The sequence below is a fragment of the Danaus plexippus genome (genome assembly GCF_018135715.1).
Source record: "Danaus plexippus chromosome 13 unlocalized genomic scaffold, MEX_DaPlex mxdp_15, whole genome shotgun sequence".
Classification (NCBI taxonomy): Eukaryota; Metazoa; Arthropoda; class Insecta; order Lepidoptera; family Nymphalidae; genus Danaus; species Danaus plexippus.
Window position 1 is genome coordinate 4185186 of NW_026869849.1, and position 21463 is coordinate 4206648.

Sequence of the window (21463 nt, forward strand, 5' to 3'; positions counted from 1 at the left end):
CAAAAGTATTAGCATAATAAAGCCGTCACTTACAGCTTAGGAAAATCAATATTTAAAATTATTAAATATTATAAGTGTGAAATGTGAATAGTGAAAGTGATTGTTATTTCCTTTTAGAATTGCAAAGTTATTTATGAACTAATAAAATTACAGCGTAGGAGTAGAGGACCATAAAGAGCCTTACTTATAAGACCTGTGGAGAAAACACTTGGATGCACGAAATGTTTATATTTGGTGATACTCAAAAGTGTTACATTTGAATATTTTTGAAGCATTTTTCCAAATATGGGTTCAAACAATGTGGTTCTTTAATATTGAATCGTTTGAAATCGTTTGAATCGTTTATCCCCAAATGATATATACGTGGGTAACACTAAAAATGTTTAGAATTGGCCCGTTAGAAACATTGCAAATGATTTTTTTTTCAATTACAACTTTAGGACTCTTTGGTAACCTCATATAGTATATTGCATTCATTTGTCATTTGTTTTTGTAAATTGGCGGCAAATCTAAAACTCTTGTTATACTTGAAAATGAACCTAACGTGAGAAAATTTTCGGTCGATGACTTTTTATGACTTTCGTTGTAGACTTACTCAACAACAAAGCTACGATAGGCTGCGAATAGCACTTATTAATGAAGCTCCATCTCGCGCAGAGGCGCGATTTACAATTGGTTTATCTATTTACAATTGGTTTAACGAGTTAAAACGGGGACGTAGCAATCTAAACGATGATCTACATGAGGGACGTCCTTTAATACCGACTACTGTAAATAACATTAGTGCTGTGCGACTCATAATATAATAAAATAAGAGAGTGACCTATTAGCAGATAAGGGCAATCCTAGGCATTGGCAGAGTTAAGTTCAAAAAATATTACACGAACATTTAGGCGTCAGGAAGCTATGAACCCGATGGATTCCCCACACTTTAACCGACCACCAGAAACACCTTCGTATGGACTCGTGTGGCCAAATGTTAGATAAGTTCAACAGCGGTGACTCAAATGCTGTATTTGACATCGTTACAGCTGATGAAAACCGGATATATTGCTACGAACCCGAAACCAAAAGACTATCAGCTCAGTGAGTGTTTCCTTTCGAGGATCGGCAAACTAAGATAAAGAAAGGAAGAAAAAAGATGATTGCCTCATACTTTGATAAGAAAGGTCATTTCGCGACAGTGCTAGAAGATAAAAGGATAGTTACTGCAAAATGGTATGTCAATCGCTGTTTGTCTGCTGTCTTGGAAAAAAATCGACAGCAGCGCCCTCAAAGCAGGATCCTCTTTCACCACGACTATTGAAATGGACAGTTGAGTATTTGACTATGTTGGTGTCGAGATTATGAGTCATCCACCATATAGTTGTGACCTGGCGCCCTGAGGCTTTTATTTATTCCCAAGATAAAAAAAATAAAATTCGAGGTATTCGCTTTACGAGCCCTGAAGATGTGGTGAAAGCGTTCGAAAATGCCCTAAAAGAGATCCCTAAGGAGGAATGGGCCCACTGCTTTTCTGGGTAGTTCCATCGAATGCGACGATGTGTAGAAAGAAACGGAGATTACTTCGAAAAACAATAAAAGTATTGGCAGCTTTCTAGATTAAGCCTTTTTTCATTTTCAAAAAAATTTCAGTGTTACCTAGGTATATATTTTTTATTTTTAGATGATACAGTAATAGGACTCAGGAAAAGAGAATTATTTAACCTCAACCTAATCGTCATACAAAGATACCTCATATATATTTTTTTAATAATAAATATTTTATTTGAAATAATACACTTTACAAGCTCTTATCATCTAACTGATTTTAATCAATCTTTATAACTGCAATAAATTCTGCAGATTCTATAAATCTTCTAGTATTTTAAACTAGTGATGTCGAAAAAAATAGACAGTATATATATACTTCTTGGTTTGAAGCTATTTTTATTATACGTAAATAGCACATTTAATAGAAAGAAAAAAATTACAAGTGAACATCTTTTGTTTCTACAAAATATTCTATTGTAATATTTTTTTCTTATAAGCTAACTATTAAGCATAAATACTTTAAGTTCGATATTAACTGTCGATATTAACTGGGATACAATGAAATAATAAATAATTGTAAAATCACTATGCTAAGTTCAAAATAATCATATATATTATATAATAAATATGTGTAATAAAAAATGTGGCCCACTGACCGGCCATTTGACCCTTACCGCAAGGCTGCATCCACGACATAGACTATACACTTCATATATAGACACTGGTTAATAATCTCGTGTACATAGGATGACTTGACTCGTGAATCTATCATGTCTTATTTTAAGACAACATGTAACTAATGCATACTAGACCATGATTAAGGACTTCTTTTAATTCCAATTTATTTATAAAATTGTTTTAAAATATTAAAGTGCGAAAATAATCTTCAAATATATTGTTTATGAGCTGTTTCTGAACGTTCTTAATTTACTAATTACAATTAAAAAGCTATTGTGTTTGGAAAAACAATATTTAATTGTACAAAAGCAATCGAAATAATAATAATATATTTTATATTCAAAATACACCGATAATTCATGTAACTTATGATATGGAATTTTCAATATTAGACCACCCAATGCAGACATGCACTCTATGCAGATAAATGCACTCAGATTAAACAATAGTTATAATACTTATATTCGAATTGTACAAATTACACGCAAGCAATTCATATTATTATATAAATATATCAGTTTGATAACAGAGGTTCACGAATTACGCTATTGTATTCATAAATAGGTTACACAGCAAATATTGTTGCCTTTTATGACGCTAGCCATGAATCGATCAACGGATAACCCATGGCATATGATTAAGCACGATTACTTCATTTAAGTGCCCCTGCGGTTATACTGTGTAAATATTTTTCATATATAATCATAATAATTATAATATAAGTAATGATTAATTATATATATGATATATATGTGAAATATCTGTCTGGCCAAATGTTATGACTATTTCATGAAACAACATAAACAGTAACAGTTATTTATGTCAATAAATTTAAGTATATATTTTAATCACATATATTATAAAGAAGTCATATAAAAATAAGCAATATATGAAAGGTAATATGTATCTATGGTTGTCATTGGATTAAGCTAAATAGTTTTATTTATTTAAAATCCAGTCTGATATAATGAAATATTATGTGACAGTGTTACAAGTGCATACATTAATTTTCTTAATTTTTCTCTTGCAACATTACAGTAATATAGGGAGGTATAGTGTAAAATGTATTGTTTCCACACATCATTTACAACTGAATCGTGTTTACTCGCGGTTTTAAATATATTTCCATTTCAATTGTAATTTATGTGTGATACGGATATTATGTACCTATTGTTTGGTGTGGTGTAGTGAACTGAGTAATCACTTGTTATCCTGCAAGTTCTCTCTTATTTTATTAATATATCCTTGTGACTGAGTGCGTGCATGCCTGCATACAGGCTTGCATATGTGCATGCATGCAAGCATTTAGTTATATAAAAAGATTTGACAATTTGATTTCACAGATAAGTTTCAAATGAAATCTAGCGTACCATTTAACGAAGTTATTTATATCAATAAATACTTCTCCTAGCAAATCATAATGTGTTTAGCGTATGTTTTACGAGATACACCTTTCTCTTTCGCTTTTATATTGGAAACTATCGTAAAAAGCGCTTAATGTCATCGAATGATACATTAAATACACATTACAATAGTGTTTCATCATGTACTCTATCACATTGACCACGAAATATATATCATAAATTAAGGAAATACATCACAGTAAGTGCGTAAGTCGAATGTTATGATATTAGCTGACAGTTGAGTGTTTAATTTTTAAATTAGCTATATATATTAATTCGTTCCCATTATTTAATCAGTTTAGTATATATGAAACTATGACTTGTTAAATGTTCACAAAATATATATAAAATTATGATTTGACAGTGACAGTGACAATGACAGTTGTAGTATTTTTTTTTTAATATTACAAAATTAATAAATCCTTTGAACAATTATATGTAATGCGATAGTAAGTTTGTCTTTAAAACGGAAAGTTATTTTTTTTTAATCCTGGATATACAGGTGCAAAAAATTCTACGATGTTCATTAACCGTTCCATCAATCAATTCGATCGATCAAGCACTTTGATATGATCGGAAACATACGGTCGGATAGCCGCAGTTCGTATGTGTGGCAGACGAAAAGCGATACGTCCAACCAAGGAACGTCGGACAAACAAACGAACATATAAAGCATTTTTTATACAACTGGAAAATTTAAAGTAATGCGATACATTTCGCTGTGAATTAAATATCATATTCGTATGAGTGACTTTTGATTTCTTGCTTCTAAATCTTCGTATATATTTCATTATCGTATTCCAAACTGCCGGTTTGGTTATGATTACGCCAATGATTATGTATTATAATTATTATTCAATAACTATAGAAATCATAAAATTCACAAGTCATAAAAGTATCAAAGATGAAATATGTTCTTAACTGATATATAAAAAAAAATACAATTCGTTGAATAATTGATCAATTTACTCATAATATTTATATCTATCTCTTTTAAAAGCACAATATTCACGACATTATAAAATAAACATTTAAAATCTAAACAGCGGTAATGTGTTAAACGTCCGAACATAATTTAGAAATGCGGTAGTTAGGTTGGAATTTACATAAAACGGCGCTCCCACGGACTAACAAGGTGAGCGGGCTATTCTTAAATTTACAAAGTGTGTTTGGGTTGTCGGATATCGATGTGCTCTTACACAATCTGCAAAAGGAAACCTTACTCAGCCTAGACTTAACAATTTGCAAAACCTATTACGTACTGCATTTAATATAATTACGCACCGATTATCAGACATGATTTAAATAAAAAAAGGAGTTTTTGTTTTAATTTCAATGTAATTATTCTTTTAATTACCGGATATAAATCTTATTCATGATACCTTATAATAATTTTCTACGTGGAACTGTGACGTGTAATTAAAAAATACTTCTTATTCTTTTTTTAAATATATTTTCACGGTATTTTGATACAATGGAGACAAAGTTTTTATCACAGACTGTGGACATGGTGCGCTGTTATTATTGTCACTGATCATTGAATGGGTTTTACGTAATGAACGTACCTGCGTGGGATCTATCAAGTGTTGCTAGCGATTGGAACTAATTACTTAATTCGTTTTGACAGATTATTAAGAAACGTTGATCCCGGTTTCGCGAAACGGACATTTCAAATGAAATTAAATAGTCATCATCTAAAACGCGAGCACGTAAGTTTTATTGTTGCTATGAAATTGTTACTTTTTTGTTATCTGTTTTAAAGGAATTAAAACCATTTTAAAGTAATTGTCTGTTATAATATAGATCTTGTAACCAAATTATAAACCAACCAATCGATTTTTTTAAATGCTATTCGTTAAATACTTGTCCCATCCTTACCAGACTTTACAAGTATATGATCCAAAGAGAACTAACTATATACGGCAAAAGTATATACGCTTTTATTTGTCATTGTTAATACGAAATTACGGGAAACGGTTATCATGTAAATGATAAAATTTATGTATAGACTAACATGACAGATCCACTATCGCGAAGTAATTCGAGACAAAAAAAAAACTCACGATATATAATATATCTACATAACGTCGTGACTGATACTGATACAACAAATCGTGAGAACACGAAATAAAGAATATATACAAACGTTACTATAACGAAAACATGTAAAATACACTTGTTTTAAAGTTTTAAAATCGATAATTTATCGAAAATTATCGTTAATCATTCCAACGTACAGCACTACACACATCACTGTCGCACTTATATTTGTTGATTATTATATTGTAAGATAAATTAACGCGAAGCCGTCAGATACTGAGAACTGCACTGAGCTACTAAACCATTGTATGCAGTCGGATAGTACGTCCGTTTGCCTTGTTATGGACATTTTCCATTCACACAATGGGGCAATACGTTCGTTTTTGATACGCCGCGGAAAGACTATTAAGTTTTTCGATAAGATTTCGCCGGATTTCACACTTTACCATTACATTTATTTGGCTGTTAAGAACGGGGTATCCGTTTACTATAGACATTGTGATCTCATTGTTAGTATTATTTATACCTAATGTAATTAATATTTTTTTCGAAAAATGAAAAGTATGTTTAAAAGAATAATATCTTAATATATACGTAGACTTATAAGAATTGTTTCCGTTTGTAATTTAAGATACCTTAAGTACAGAAATGTCAGCTATGAAATGTAATTAACTGTTTCACAGAGTATCAGATTCAAATAATCATGTAAATAGTTCCTAATGAATGGTGACCATAAAGGTTAAATGGCCGTCCGGCCTTAATGTGACACAATAATACGTGTTTACCAAAAACTTTGTTGTAATATATAGTTGACAACGTTTTAATGGTTATAGTTGAATATGTATGTAATTAAAGTTTTTAAATCTATAGAAGTTCTAGCTTATCCGACTCAAGAACTGGTATTAAAAGATTAATAGTATATTTGTATTTTATTCACCGAACTGAACAAAATTTCTAAATTAAATTATCGCTCATATTTTATTTGAAAATGCCTTTTATATGAAGCTGTGACTTATGTTTTGATTGATTTATCGAATTGTGAAATTTAAGATAACACTATTGTAATATGCTTCGTATTTTTAACTATAGGTATTATATTTACATTTTCTTTTACATTTTTCCATGTAGAATTTAATTTTAAATTGATTAGTTATTATTTTCAAATTATATTTATGATTAGACAATAAAGATAACCGTGCATACAGATGGTTAGAGTTGTTATACTTCTGAACAGTCCATTGAAATGTTGAAGGTTGAATTTGTCTGATGTTAGTGTAAAGCTAAGTTTGTGAGGTTAAAACCTTTGTCCCACGGCCATCATCTAGGAAAAACTTACAAATGGTTTTATAAAGTATATCTCAACAACTATATACCTAACAGAGAATATTAAGACATGCTATGTTGCGAATAAAATTATCATCAGACTAAACACTTGCGAAACTGAAATCTAAGTATCATCATCATCAGCTTATCGGTGACCACTGCTAAGCAAAGGCAAAGGTTCTTCTCACATGGAGAAGGTTAGAGCATTAATTGCCACGCTTGCTCAAGGCGGATTGGCGATTTCAATCTTATAATTTGATATTAAAAGTCCAGGTTTCCTCACGATGTTTTCCTTCACCGCCTGTCAGTTGTATCTAAATACTCTTAGAAAATAAATATAATTCGGAAAAAAGCACATTGGTTCTTGCCGGGTTTCGGACCCGCACCCTCATGCATAAGAGGCGTACCTGAACCTCCAGGCCACCACGACTGATCTAAGTATAAAGTAGTAATATCACTTTAAATTTGTTTTAAGTCATCCTTCGTATTTCATATAAAAACATTATACAATCCTACCTCAGTAAAAAATTTTCTATTACATATTTTTATTATTACCTGACAGTTAAATGCGACAAAAAACAATTTTAAGATAAATCGCTCGTAAAACTATTTTATAATTGTTGAAATGATAGTGAAAAAGATGATGACTCAATGTATAAATAAATCAAAGAGATTTATATGAATACGGACAAAAGCATTAAATTGTTGCAATTCCTTATTTACGTATCATTTTAGTCCTACTTAAATGAATAACGAAATGAGTTAGACAAAACAATTTTTCATATACAAAGATTGGTTTAAATTTTGTGTTATTATTTTTAAGATTCTATAAAATGGATATAACCCAATATAAGGTACTCACAATGGCTAAAGCCTCCTCATACGTCGTTCTGCCGGCGGGCGACACGGACGTTTCGCGGTACAATGCTGTGCTCGGCATCTTAAATCATTACTATCTGTAAACAAAAATATCCGATCAATATAAATAACAAAAGTCAATTTTATATAAATTCTGTATAAAAAAATATTTTAAGTAACATGCATAATTTTATTTCACAGCAATAGTTGAATCAATTCGCGTGTGTTCATTAAATTCAAATTAAAAATCCTTTGCATATGAAGATAATTTTAATATTTCTAAATATTTAACGTACCTGGTATTATGTTAAAATATTAATTAATCAAATAATAATATCTGCATTGAATAAACTTGTTCAATCGGTTTCTTTAATGTCCGAACGTTGACAGGTTTCATTCGATAAATTATCATAATTTAATATTTACGACACGCTATACACACATTAAGAAATAAATCACTAATATAAGTTTCAGAGAATTATTTGTATATTTTAAATATATTTTACTTTCATCAGATGCTAAAAGATCACTGGTTGTACTAATATAATATTGCAGTACGTAAAATATGCACCAATTAGTATTACAATAGTAATACCGTTCCTAAGGTATATACATATAGATTTCATCTGTTTTATTCTTGTATTAGAAGAGAAGAAGAGATTTCAAATTCAACCACAAATAATAATTGTATAAACCCGTATTATGACATAGTGTTTTCTATTAATTAAGCTTAGACCACACTGACAAGATTAAACTAAATGCTTACAAATATTAATTAATCATCTCAATTTCATCATGAATATTATTATCTATCGATTTCCTTAACATAATACTCTGCACACACTTTCGCGATCTATTCAATAACAGTCAAATAAATGGAATGGTAATGGAAATAAAGATAAACATACATAGATATAGAGGCGTGTATATACTTTTTAATACTCTTATATAAAGAACGTATTTATATAAAACTGTTGTTTAGGAAAGTTTCAAATACATCTTTCATTGGATAGTGTGTAAATGTCTTTGTAAGACATCTCAATATCGCACATACACTTACTTGACCTTGCAAGTTGAGTGTCGTCAGTAAACACATGCCATTAGTACACGTGAAAGAGAATCATGTCCGGACATAACAGATGTTAAATTTATATATTCTTCAATCAAATATAAGCCTTAAAATATTAGGAATTTGTATTGAAATGTCCCAGAGCTAAAATTGTCTTTACGCACAACGATTTGTCTATTCGTGTTAGAGTTGATGTAATTGGAAAAGTAATTGGTCTATCCCTTTGCAAGTTAATAAAAAATCTGAACAGTTGTCTAACCTCAAGAAATTCTATTGAGTGTTTATTTTAATATAACTCCTGAGCACAATAACTTTTAAAGTGTCAAATGTGTTCTCATCTTGAAAGAAATTGTTTGCAAGTAACACAAAAATTGCGGTACTTGATACACAATGGCACACAAACAGTACTTCTATTAGGAAATATTATTTGATGAACATAGAAAACAACAAAGCCACTATACATGTATCGTGGATATTGAGCCATAAATCATAATTGCTTAGGAAACTCACCTTTGACACTAACTGTCTGACTGCAAGACGCGTATTGCTTCCTTATTACCACACATCTATTATCTTGCATTTTATTATTAATCGTTCTACATATATTTGTATATACTGTACGTTATGTAATATCTGTTTTATTTAGTTCAAGGCTAAAATTATTTTACTATCATAAACCATGATGTCAAACTAAGGAAATCGATGGTTAAAAATTGTATGGTTAGTTAGAATTGTGTATGAGCACTTTGTAAATAATATGTTCCTTTATGATATTACATATAAATAATACCGATAAGCTAAATTAGTTTCATTGACCTTTATGTACCTACTATGAATGAACTAGACTTAAGCCTCTAGAAATAAAGAGTCCGAAAACTAACGAATTATTCAATATGTTATTTTTATACTATCTCAAACATAAGGTACATTATTCGAAAAAAAAACATAAAAGTCTATTCTGTCATGGCATTAATATAGTATTAAGATATCGTAATAAAATTATTAATAGGATATATAATTTAATTTCTCTATAAATTGTTCCTGTGACCTTTATCAACTATTTTCTATGTTATTAATTTTGATAATACATATTATACTCCAAACAATAAGTTTAATAGCACCTAAATTAATTTGATAAAAACATCCGTCTTCTTATAAAACCATAACTAGAAGCGTAGCGAATTAAATTTCATATAAACGACCAAATACGATGAATAACACTTCCTGCTATCCATTAAAAGATTTTTTAAATTTACTAATATTATGACAAAATAAATTCAGATTGTTCTTCCGTATGAGCTTTAAACGTCGGATTACTCATATAAAGCTATTATTGATAATAACAATAGTGATATTGTTTATTAATAACACAACATATGTACATTCTTTATAGTGAACGCGTGTTAAATTCTTCGCATATCAATACAGTAAACGTTATCCGACGCAATAGTTAAGAGGTTAACATCTGATGTGCAACTTTATTTGTACAAATCAAGTACCAAATTGACCATGAAGGCCGGGAGCTGTTAATTTGGTAGCAATTTCATTGATTTTTTATGTACACTAACAATATTCTACTGTATAAGATTCGATGTTTACTTTACTGTATTTTGTATATAGACACTCATCTCGACTGCCTGTGACACGATTGCTGTAAAGTAACCGAAACGTCGGGTTTATGTGGTTAACAAATAATTTAAGTTTCCATTAATTAAGTTTAATTATCAAATTTTTGTACGCCAAATCTAACAATGCTTTGTGCTCTTATATAAAAAGTTATCCGAGATTAATTTAAAGTGTCAAAACACTGAAATCTTTCGATCGAGTCATAAATTAAATCATACGAATGCTTTTCTGACAGGTATTTCACATATAATTTCGGTAACTTGGGAGTGGCGAGGAATAAATTATATTTAAAAAAAACACGCCTTTAATTTCGTATGCTATCCAAACTTGTAGGTGATGGTTCTGTTTACGAAATCGTATCTAACTCGTCCATATCAGATTTTGGTTTGATAAATAATTCATGATGTTCCGAACGCACAATGGCGTTAGCGGAATCGATATTTATGAGAATTAATAAACTGTTGTTAAGTGATATTTATAACTCCGTGTAATGGATTACGAGGAATTATGCTGTGATGTTAAATCATCGATCAAAATACTTTATCGATTTTCATATAAAACATACTTTTTTATAGGCATAAAAGAATGTTCTGGGTGATTATGACGAAGGTGTTTAAGATGTGTTATAGGAAGAATTTTGTTGTAGTTATCTTTTGCTTCGTATTTATTTTTGATACCATTTTTTTCTCATTAGAATTTCTTGTACGATGTATTTATAACGTTCTTTTAATTTGTAAATGAATAAAGCGATGTCATGCATATTTGATATCCAATAAGCAGGATCCGGAACACGATGATGTTCTGAGATCTAAGACTTTCGCGAGTTTTTTTTCATTTAAATGAAACTAATATTTTTCGGATATACTACGCGTGCTTTATTTTTTATTAAAACTACATACTCCCGACGTTTCGGTTACTTTTCAGCAAATGTGATCATCCCGAAAAATATTAGTTTCATTTAAACGATGATATTCTCACAACGATGTGCAAAAAAAGTTGCTTGCACTGAAAATCTGTTTTTAAGACACAATACGCACTTTAAAATTGCCATAGTCTAGTATTAAAAAAGTATGATTAAACTCACATAGCTTTACGACATCATTTATTTACCGATAGTCCCTATTAATTATATTTATATATATATTCATAAAAACAATACTCACAAGATAGTTTCGCTCGTAAATATTATAAAATTTAATTTACCACGTTAATGTAAATTATAATTTAAATAGCATGATTATTACAAATAAATGTATGTAATTTGGTCATTATCAAAGAGATCTCACTTGTACTAAACAAACAATATTTACACAAGTCATGTTACCGAAGCCTATTGAGGCAACTTCTTTTTAACGTTACGAAAAATTTAACAGCTGGGTTATATGTAAACAAAAATTTACAAATCTATGTGTAAAAGCCGTTAAGCGCTGGATGAGGTTCAGTTAACTTTTCTATCTTAATATACTAGTGATATAATTGAAACTTTGTACTATAAACTTTCGTATCTAATATTCGGAAGCTTAAAAATCATAGACTATCGCAAAGTAATTATTTTTCATAATAAACGACCTCACATAGTTCCTTATTAAGTGCCAGTAACAAAAATTAATTAAATTTTTAATTACATTACTATTTTTTGAAACGCAGTGAATTTTCCTTAATATTTGGACAAGTTCTTTTTGACGTGACATATCCATTCAAGTCTCTCTTACTGTAGCAACGTCTTTTTAAGAAACATGTACACATTTTTTATAACATCTACAACACAAGGTCGCGTGTGCTTTACTTCGCCTATTTTAGTAAGCCTACGTGAGAAAAATCCTTGTTAATCTTTTTACTGATCTTGTAAGTCATACCAGCGTATTTTTAAACTAAACTCTATCGCTTTCTAAGTTTTTCATTTTGAAATCTTGTTATATAATCATAGGAAAAGATATTAATTTATTGATGAAAAATAAAAAATAAAAACTATTTTTATTTTTTCTATATAAATCTGTTTACAAACCACTAAACAAATTGAGACCCTTGCCATCCTTAAGTACAAATACATGTTTGTTAAGACTCAGTACCAAACTCACAATGGAAACTGTCCTTCGTTGTAACCACTATATATTACTTATTTTTTTTTACAAGTTACTCGGTCAGATATTTGTTTTCCTCTAGACTATTTTCCCTCACTTATGTTATAATTTACCTCGTCTTATTGCTGTACTAATAATAGTAGATCAACTTATACCTTTTTGTCACTTCCGACTTCATTTTCTCCATACAAAATAAAAAAAGTTTATATATCCTTATTGCATTATAATAAAATTGTTGAAAAAGTTTGTTATAATTACTTAAAACATCCAGTCATAATAATTTACTAAGAAACAATTAAAAATATCTGTTTTAATTCTAACATGGGCCAACAATTAATTGATACAGTCATTGTTTGAATATGACTAATGTTTCCAGTAAATTTTCTTGTATTCGCTATGACATATCTCATGCCATCCGGCTTTGTATTTATGAGTATATCTGTCAACGAACTGTCAACAAATAACATAAAAATGCTTTATATTTGGAAGAAATATTAATGGCATGTATTATTTTCATTCATATTTAATATTGTATAAATGAAAATGTATTTATAATTTGAAAATTTTGTATTTTACTTTTTGTATCATAAAAAAGTACCAACACATTTCCAAAGCAAAATTTAATTGAATCCTTATTATTAAATGAAATTTAATATTTAAAATGCAAAAGATAATCTTTTTTAAATATTTTAAAGTAGGCATAAACTTTTTTTCTCCAGTTGCAATTTTCCAATATTATAAATAGAAGAAATTAAATAAAACTTTTATCCAACTGCCCCTCCTGAATTTCGTAAAATAAAACCGTGAAAATGCAAATAAATATATAATATTTCAATCAATCAGTGTCAAAAATCAGTAATCATTTAAAAAAAACTCATTTTTTTAAATTTAAATTGCTGTATAGTTATAAAAAAAAACATTGAACTTGTCATAAATTATAACAAATTTCTTTATTCACAACGAAGTCAACTTGGTCTTTCAACTTCATTAAAAACCCGGTATCTAAAGCGTCTTGCAAAATAAAAACTTGCCAACTATAATAAATCATGTCATATAGAAGATGTCATTGATACTATTAACTTATTATCAATCCATTTAAGTCAACACTCAATGACATCCCTGGCTTCCGAATGCCAGGCGGTTCTGAGGTCGTTAAATTCGCAAAAACTACAGCCATCTAGGGTCACTGGGCGACCTCGAATACCTTTGTATGCTACTGGAAGCATGCCAACGAACGCGTCAAGAATTTTCACTACTAATTTATTTTAATAGTGCCTTTCTTGAATCTCAAACCACAAATGTTTTGAAGTCTTAGTGAAATTTCATATTCGGTCATAAGTCAAATTAATAAAGATTGAATAGACAAGACACAAAGAAAGTATTATTTTATATTAATAATTTTAGGGAAACTTTCCAAATGACGCACATAAAAATATTTTATACTTTTATACAAACTTCATAGTATAAAAATATTTATTTTTTATAAAGGAGAAAGTTATGTTTTGCGTGAGTATATTTAAGTTTGTTAATCAGTCACTATAAAACTACTATAAAACTTCAAGAATTTTACGTAAACAGCTAGGCTTAGTCATAGCACGTATTACTTTTTCCCATAAACGTCTTAGAAGGAGGATGTCGACGATAAATTTCGATAAAGCTGCGAGTTACGAGAGAAAAAATATATAATTAAAATTGTATTTATAAAAAAAATATTTATTATAAATGTTTTAAACCGTCTGTTATAACAAAAACGGACGCAAGGTTAAAACGCGGTCTCACTCGACCATCAAGAAGGTCTTCTGTTAAATGACAATTGTACATCGATATTTTAATGAACACGAGCTATATTAAGCGAATATAACTACATATTTAAACATATTTTCAATGATTTGTTGTTTTATAGTATTCTGTGTTTAGTTATAATGAAATAATATTGCTATTACAAGAAAGAAAGTAACTATGTCTCTGTATTTGTAAAGAACAGCTGCAGTTTCTCTAATGAAATTTGGTATTGAGGTATAAAGTACGTCGGTGAAATTGAAGGCTAATACTTGTCCCATAACTTCATCAAAAGTATTAAAGAAATTCCGTTCTAAACGAAGCTTTTTACAGTTACTGATATATATATATATATATATATATATATATATATATATATATATGTATATATTCAATAAAAATATAATAGATTGAAGCTTATGATACGGACAACCAGAGTCGATACATAAAGATCAACGATCTGGATGTCTGTCGTTTACAATAACATTAAACTTGAAACCAATCAACAAAAGCATGCGTAGGCGCAACAATGACAAACAACACCTGTCATTATTTTACAATCTAATATAATAACGCCTCTGCAATGTACTTCTTGTGCAGTTTTTTGCCTGATATTATAGTCATAAAGGATTTATCATGACTATGTAATTTTTAGAGATCCACAGACAGATAAAATAACTTTTTAGTACAAATTCTTAAGCGGAACCTTTTACGTTTTTATATGAGTTTATTTTTAAAGCGTATCTAGCATATGTTTGCTTATACTTTCTTCTATGTTCAGATACGCTCCGCTTGCTAATCATCTAGTCATTTACTTTAAGGTCTATGAAATAATAATTTTAATTGCTTCTATATATTTTGTTTTTGAACAAATAAACCTCTTTGCTGAATGTTGTAATCTACCATAAAGTATCATTATTCAACCGCAAACAATAATTACAAGAAAAATAATGGGTCATACTCGAATGTAACAAAAAAGGTTACAGTCCATGAGATTAGATTGTTGTATACATTTATATTTTAAATATTTTGGCAATCGTGAATGCAAAGAATAATGTTCTCAATTAATCAAATCACGTATCTATTTTTATTGCTGCTGATGAAGACATCAAACAATTCCAATATGCAAATACACATAATTAATAAAACAGTGATGTGTAAATGTTTATTTATAATTTAAACCGGTTTTAGAAAAATATTAAACAATGCATGAAATATTCATAGCATTAATCTACATTCCTCCAGTGTTAAGCCGGGACAAAATAATGGCTGTTTAGTAAAAGAATACAGATTGAATACAACCTTGTATGTTTAAAAAAAATGATTGTAGCGAAACAATTTTGCTTTTACATTGGTCCCATAAATATTCTAATGAGGTCAGTTGGTACCGAATATAATTAAGGTAACTTCAAAACTTTAGCGATATAAATAAGAACTGCTGGCTATCGCTTAAGAGAAATTAAAATTTTATTCCAGCGTTTTGGCAATCCGGGAATAAGGTCCAGGTAATACGAACCTCACAAAAAATTACATACCCATTTAAATCTGAAAGATATATTATATAACACGAATACTTATTAATTAAAATACATTTTATTTAAACAAATCAGTTCACATGCATATTGAATTTTATATTTCGAAGGTTTGAAATGAATGTAAAGGAAAAATGTGTCCAATAAATTTCTAGATATAATTTCTAAAAAGAAAGATAAATTTAATAATTCTTTATTTAATTAGTAAATTTATTTCAGCTTCAAATTGTATTGATTGTGTTTAAATATAACGTAATTATTTAGCAAGCATTTCTCTGTCATCCCGAGGTTTGTAATGAAAGTCTTCCGTTTAACTAATTAATAAAAAATATAACTTGTGTTAGTCCAGCTATAACTATATTAGTAGTATTTAAATGAAACGAATATTTTTCGGATACTTTTCAGCAATCGTGAGCACATCTCGTCTGCCCGTGCTCACGGTTGCTGAAAGGTAACCGAAACGTCGGGACTAGGTAGTTTTAAACAAAAATAAAGCATGCGTAGTATATCCGGAAAATATTCGTTTCATTTAAACGAATAAAACTCGCGAAAGTTTTAGATCTCATTATATTAGTAGTTTGACTATAGCAGTTATTATAAAACAAAACATCATCAAGATAAAATATTAAATGCTGTCATTTGAGGCATATTTGTTTTAGGTTGTTTACAAAAAACACCCGGTTGTAATTGGAAATGTCATTAAATATGACACGAAACCTCTCAGCATTCCATGGATTCACCAGGCGGTTGCCGGGTCCACCGCGTTGCAGGGAGAGGAGCTTCAACAGTGCTGGGACTTGCGACCCAGGTGTAGGTTTAAGAGGCCCCTATAAAAGCTCACCTCCAGTGTCCAAACTGCATTCTCTACCCAACCAAATTTGAAACGACCCTTCTAGATACATAGAACCTTATAGATTTTATATTCACACTTTTTATATTATATCATTAACATTTCGTGTCCTAAAAATAATTGAACATAGAATACCCTAACTTTATTTCTATTGTCTACATAAAATGGTTATATATAAAACAAATATCAACAGGCGTATATAACTTTAAACCCGATAATACAGTTAGGCTGTTTACAACAAAATAAATAAGCATAGCCCTGATAAAATATGTTAATAAATTCCAAACTACGTATTTATAATTATAAGTAGTGTTGTATGACAAATATGTTAATTGTATCCGACGTCCTTGCTTCAGGAAGTTGCGGGAAACACATTTACCGTATACGGTGACAGTGTTATCTAAAGGTTTTTTGCTCATTCCATAGTAAGAGATCCAAGAAAAAAAACTTTAAATTGGTCGTTTCAAAACTAGGTTACTCCGAGGGCAACATTTTATGAAATACTTTTAAGTGTTGAAGAAATTAGTTTTTATTTTATATGTATAATGTTGGAAATTAAAATGTACATACGTAAAAAATACTTAATATTATTTTAACATATGTGTATAAATATATTTAATAAACTTGATTCGAAGTCGTGCGTCGTAACATTCTTATATTTACATACCTGGTAACATCGATGTTATGTCATATCTAATATTAGAAAATTAACAAATTTTTATATATATTTTTTTGCTCCTAAACATATGTAACATGCCAAAAAATTCGAATCATTTCGTGTATTTCTTAAAACATGCGCAATTTTAATTATATAAATCCAGCATCTTATAAATTCTAACAATAGTACTCAACTCAAAACTATTTCGAACTAAATTTTCTTCGAAATAGAATTCTTCTAGTCATTATTAAATTCATATCATTCATTAAATTTATAAAAATTAATAAGTGTTCAAAACAAAAACAATAAAAAAACAATACCTCATATGAACGAAAACAAACGGCACGTGGACTCCAAAAAAAAAAAAAATCACACTTGTTTACAATACTTCATACATTGAAACACAATAGTATCAAATATAACCATCAATAAATTCAACATCACTTGCACATTCACTGGCTTTTCATTCAGAAAAGTGAGTACATCGGATCGGAAAATTGGCGTGTTATCGATAGAAGACGCGCGACCGTCACAGAGCAGTGCGGCTGTCAGAAGGAAGGCTCGTGTTGTAGTGGGGGGCTGCGAGGATCACGGTTAATACGTGAACGACTTATTTATGTTGGTAATCAAGCTGCATTGAAACAACCTACTGATGTTATAGTTTAGGCTTTTAAAAAACAAAAACATTCCAACTATACTATTATATGAGAGGTGTAAATTAACAATTCGAAATAGCTGCATTCGATGGACCTTTCAAATTCATATATTTTTAAGATTATATCTCAAAAATTGTGTTCTTTTATGGTATCGGTTCAAGCCTTGACGAGTTTTTTACATATAAGTGAGCTTTCATAACAATAAAGTATAATATTTTATTGGTTTTTGCATTTGGTTTCGCCGAATTCTTGTAACAAATACAAAATTATAAACAACATACAATACTTCGTAATAAAAAATCCTTAATTATTACGCATTTGATCGAAAACCGCTTGTAACCATTTTTATCTACAATACTAATGGGATATCCAACATTTACATAATGCAGAAATTTCGCTTAATTTGTATAGTGAATTTCAAAATCGGTCCGAGTAAGCTTCGATCTAAATTAATTATTACGAGGTGAGGTGGGAGGACTTGCTTCCAGGCAATTCACTCTTAGGGCCCAGATGCATACAAATGAGGCGTAGGCGCCGCTCTACATGAATATTATCGCTTATTTCATAACATCAATTACTAAACATCGTTTAGTAACAGTACTTATATTTTACGTATCCTATAAAATATTTGCTAATTCCGTTTACAATGAATTATGTTCTATTACGCAATGATATAGTTTGAATCGTAATGAGAAGTTTTTATCAGAATCGTCATGAGTCATGACCTCATCAGGAGTTATACACACAGCTGAAACAATAAATCTTACATCAATATAAAACTTAATTTATTTGTTCGCTCACTTTAATACTATCTATATTGTATGGCGCCATTAATATCTTGAATTATGAACAGACATTTACAGAAAAATATGCATTTAATAGAACGAGAACCTTTTATTTAAAATATATTTTTACGTCGGAACGTAATTAAACACGGTGAATATTAGTATTGGGCAGAAAATTGACTTCATCTTTTAACTTCTCAGACAGGTATTCATGGTTGCGTTTTTGACATCAGTGACCTTAATTTGGCATTGATATTTATAGTTTTGCCTGAGAAAAATTAAACGGTCCTAAGACCGGATTTCAATGACAATTATATAAAATGTATATATAACATTTTTCATTAAAAAAAATATTAAGTAATATTACTTCTTTGAAATTATGTGCAGATAAATAATTTGCTCCTCCATAAAAACGGTAGGTTGCGTAATATGAAAGGTATCATTATCACCATAACAGGAGCATAACACACATTAAACTAAAACCTGTATTGTTCTAGCTCGATGTAATAACTACTCATAATAACAACTATTAACCCGAACCCTGTTTATAAAACCGACGTAATGCTTCAAAATATGCTATAATTATGATAATAATTACACCAGGCCGATCGTGTTTCTCGCTTAATTGAATCTGCCCCTACTTAATATGGTTCAGTGGACATGCGTCTATCACCCACTTGTTGACAGATAAACATGCCGATACATACGTAAACATTCCTAACATAGAATTTATTTATACAACATACCGTGTGTTAAACTAAGCGGTACAAATGATTACAATTACCATATTCAATTCCATCTATTATGTGATCGAAACGTAAAACTAAATAGAAATATGTCAAATGTCATTCATGTCAAATTTTGCAATTAAATATCTGGCCTTCGGATTTTTGATCTCTCGTTAAGTAGTGTTAAACGTTGGTGGCAAACAAAGGCGTATACAGTATACTATAAACGAAATCAGGTGCTGGCAAAATGTTCGGCAACTGATTATATACAATTTAAATAGAAGCGTGGGTCTAACTTCCAATTTGGAAGTGCTTATCGACTATAAAGACTACATTATTTAAATGCATGATTCATTTTCACGCTCAATAAATATTTAATAGGCACTGTGGGTCCTGAGCGGTCTTTTAACGCGATGTAACTATCCATCGTGTATTTAGCAAGTACCGTAATTTATACAATTAAATCATGATTCAATTTTTTTTTTTTTTTAGATAATATTCAATATATAGTTATAAAATATTAATTGTGTAAGACGAAAAAGGAATTATATATAAGTATTTTAAGTAAGTTTAAATACAAATAATTCCTGTCTTCTGTTTATTGTTGAATATAATGTTTGTTCTACAATAAAATACAACATAAACATGTTATAACTTATAGCTCTACTATTGGATGTTTCAATCATATTCTTTTGTAATTAAATGCCTATAATGAGGTCAATAAATATTTGGAACAAAAGGTAACTGAACTGAATACGAACAAGTGGAGTGCAATATGCAATTATACATGTACAGGTTTTGTTAGTGGTTTATGTGACTTTTATTTTATTTACAAAAAAAAACATTAATATTACGATAACCATTATCGTTCGTTAGATTTAGGTATAAATTATGAAGAAAAATCTAACATTCAAAATGAAGTTGAACTGTTATTTATTTTTCAATATGCACGCGTTAGATAATTTCTTCTCATTATTCGATCATAATGTTTTTAAATTCTGATATATTTTATAGTACTAAATACACTGCGGAATGTAGGTATGTAGGTAATATCCTTTGTTTAACCGCAAGAAGTAAATGGAGTTCTCCAGTTGTACGACATTTCGCGTTTCCATAATATCGAGATTTTATCTATATCTAAATCGCAACTGTGAATAGTTGTGACCGCAGAAGACATTGTTCGACTCTCCCACACATCAAGTTTAAGTTTATGGTCGAAAGAAACGTCGTTGTGAAAAACGTTCGCGTAATCTCACAATTATATGAGCACACTAATTAATTGAACCGAAATTATAATAACTTTAATAATACAAAAGCATCATTATAACGCTCGTTTAGATTAATTAAACTGAATTTTAAAGTTAAGGTAAGGAAGGTAGTTTTTTTTGTAACTTTCAATATACTCATTAATTGCCCACACCGTGTTCCCAAATATAAAACGTACTTACTTTTATTAGTTTGATATACGAAATTCATTTTTGTAAGAGAAATTAATGAATTATATATTAATTAAATAATATGACTGTGCTCGCACATATCCATGCTGTGCTGCGAGCACAGAGTTGGTGTTAGTATATATTGCTAGGGTAATCACAAGTCAGAACTTCAGGCCGTGTGCACAATAACGTCACGAAGTGTAATCAAAGAAGGATCGGCAGTTCGGTGCGTCGGCGTCGACCGATATGGCGATCACGTTCGCGATACAACGCAATAAAACTTAACAAGGAAATCTGTGTGTGTCACTGTACATGGGATAATAGTCACCGTTTTTGCACATGTTCAGTACAATCAGCGATTACGACAAATTGATAACACAAAGGATATTTACCGAACATTTATTGTCGACGGCTTTCCTGTTAGTGTT

The 21463-nt window shown here is 29.8% G+C and overlaps 1 protein-coding gene across 1 annotated transcript in view; it reads right to left on the reverse strand.

Moving 5' to 3' along the window:
* LOC116769926 (serine/arginine repetitive matrix protein 1) overlaps positions 1-17982 on the reverse strand; it is a 62291-nt gene extending 44309 nt beyond the window's left edge. The window contains exons 1-2 of the mRNA XM_061527622.1: positions 17751-17982; positions 7840-7933 (exon numbers count right to left, since the gene is read on the reverse strand). Of these exons, the coding sequence (XP_061383606.1) occupies positions 7840-7917 (78 nt within the window). The 5' untranslated portion in view covers positions 7918-7933; positions 17751-17982. The remainder of the gene's footprint in view (positions 1-7839; positions 7934-17750) is intronic.
* Between the last annotated feature and the right edge of the window lie 3481 nt (positions 17983-21463).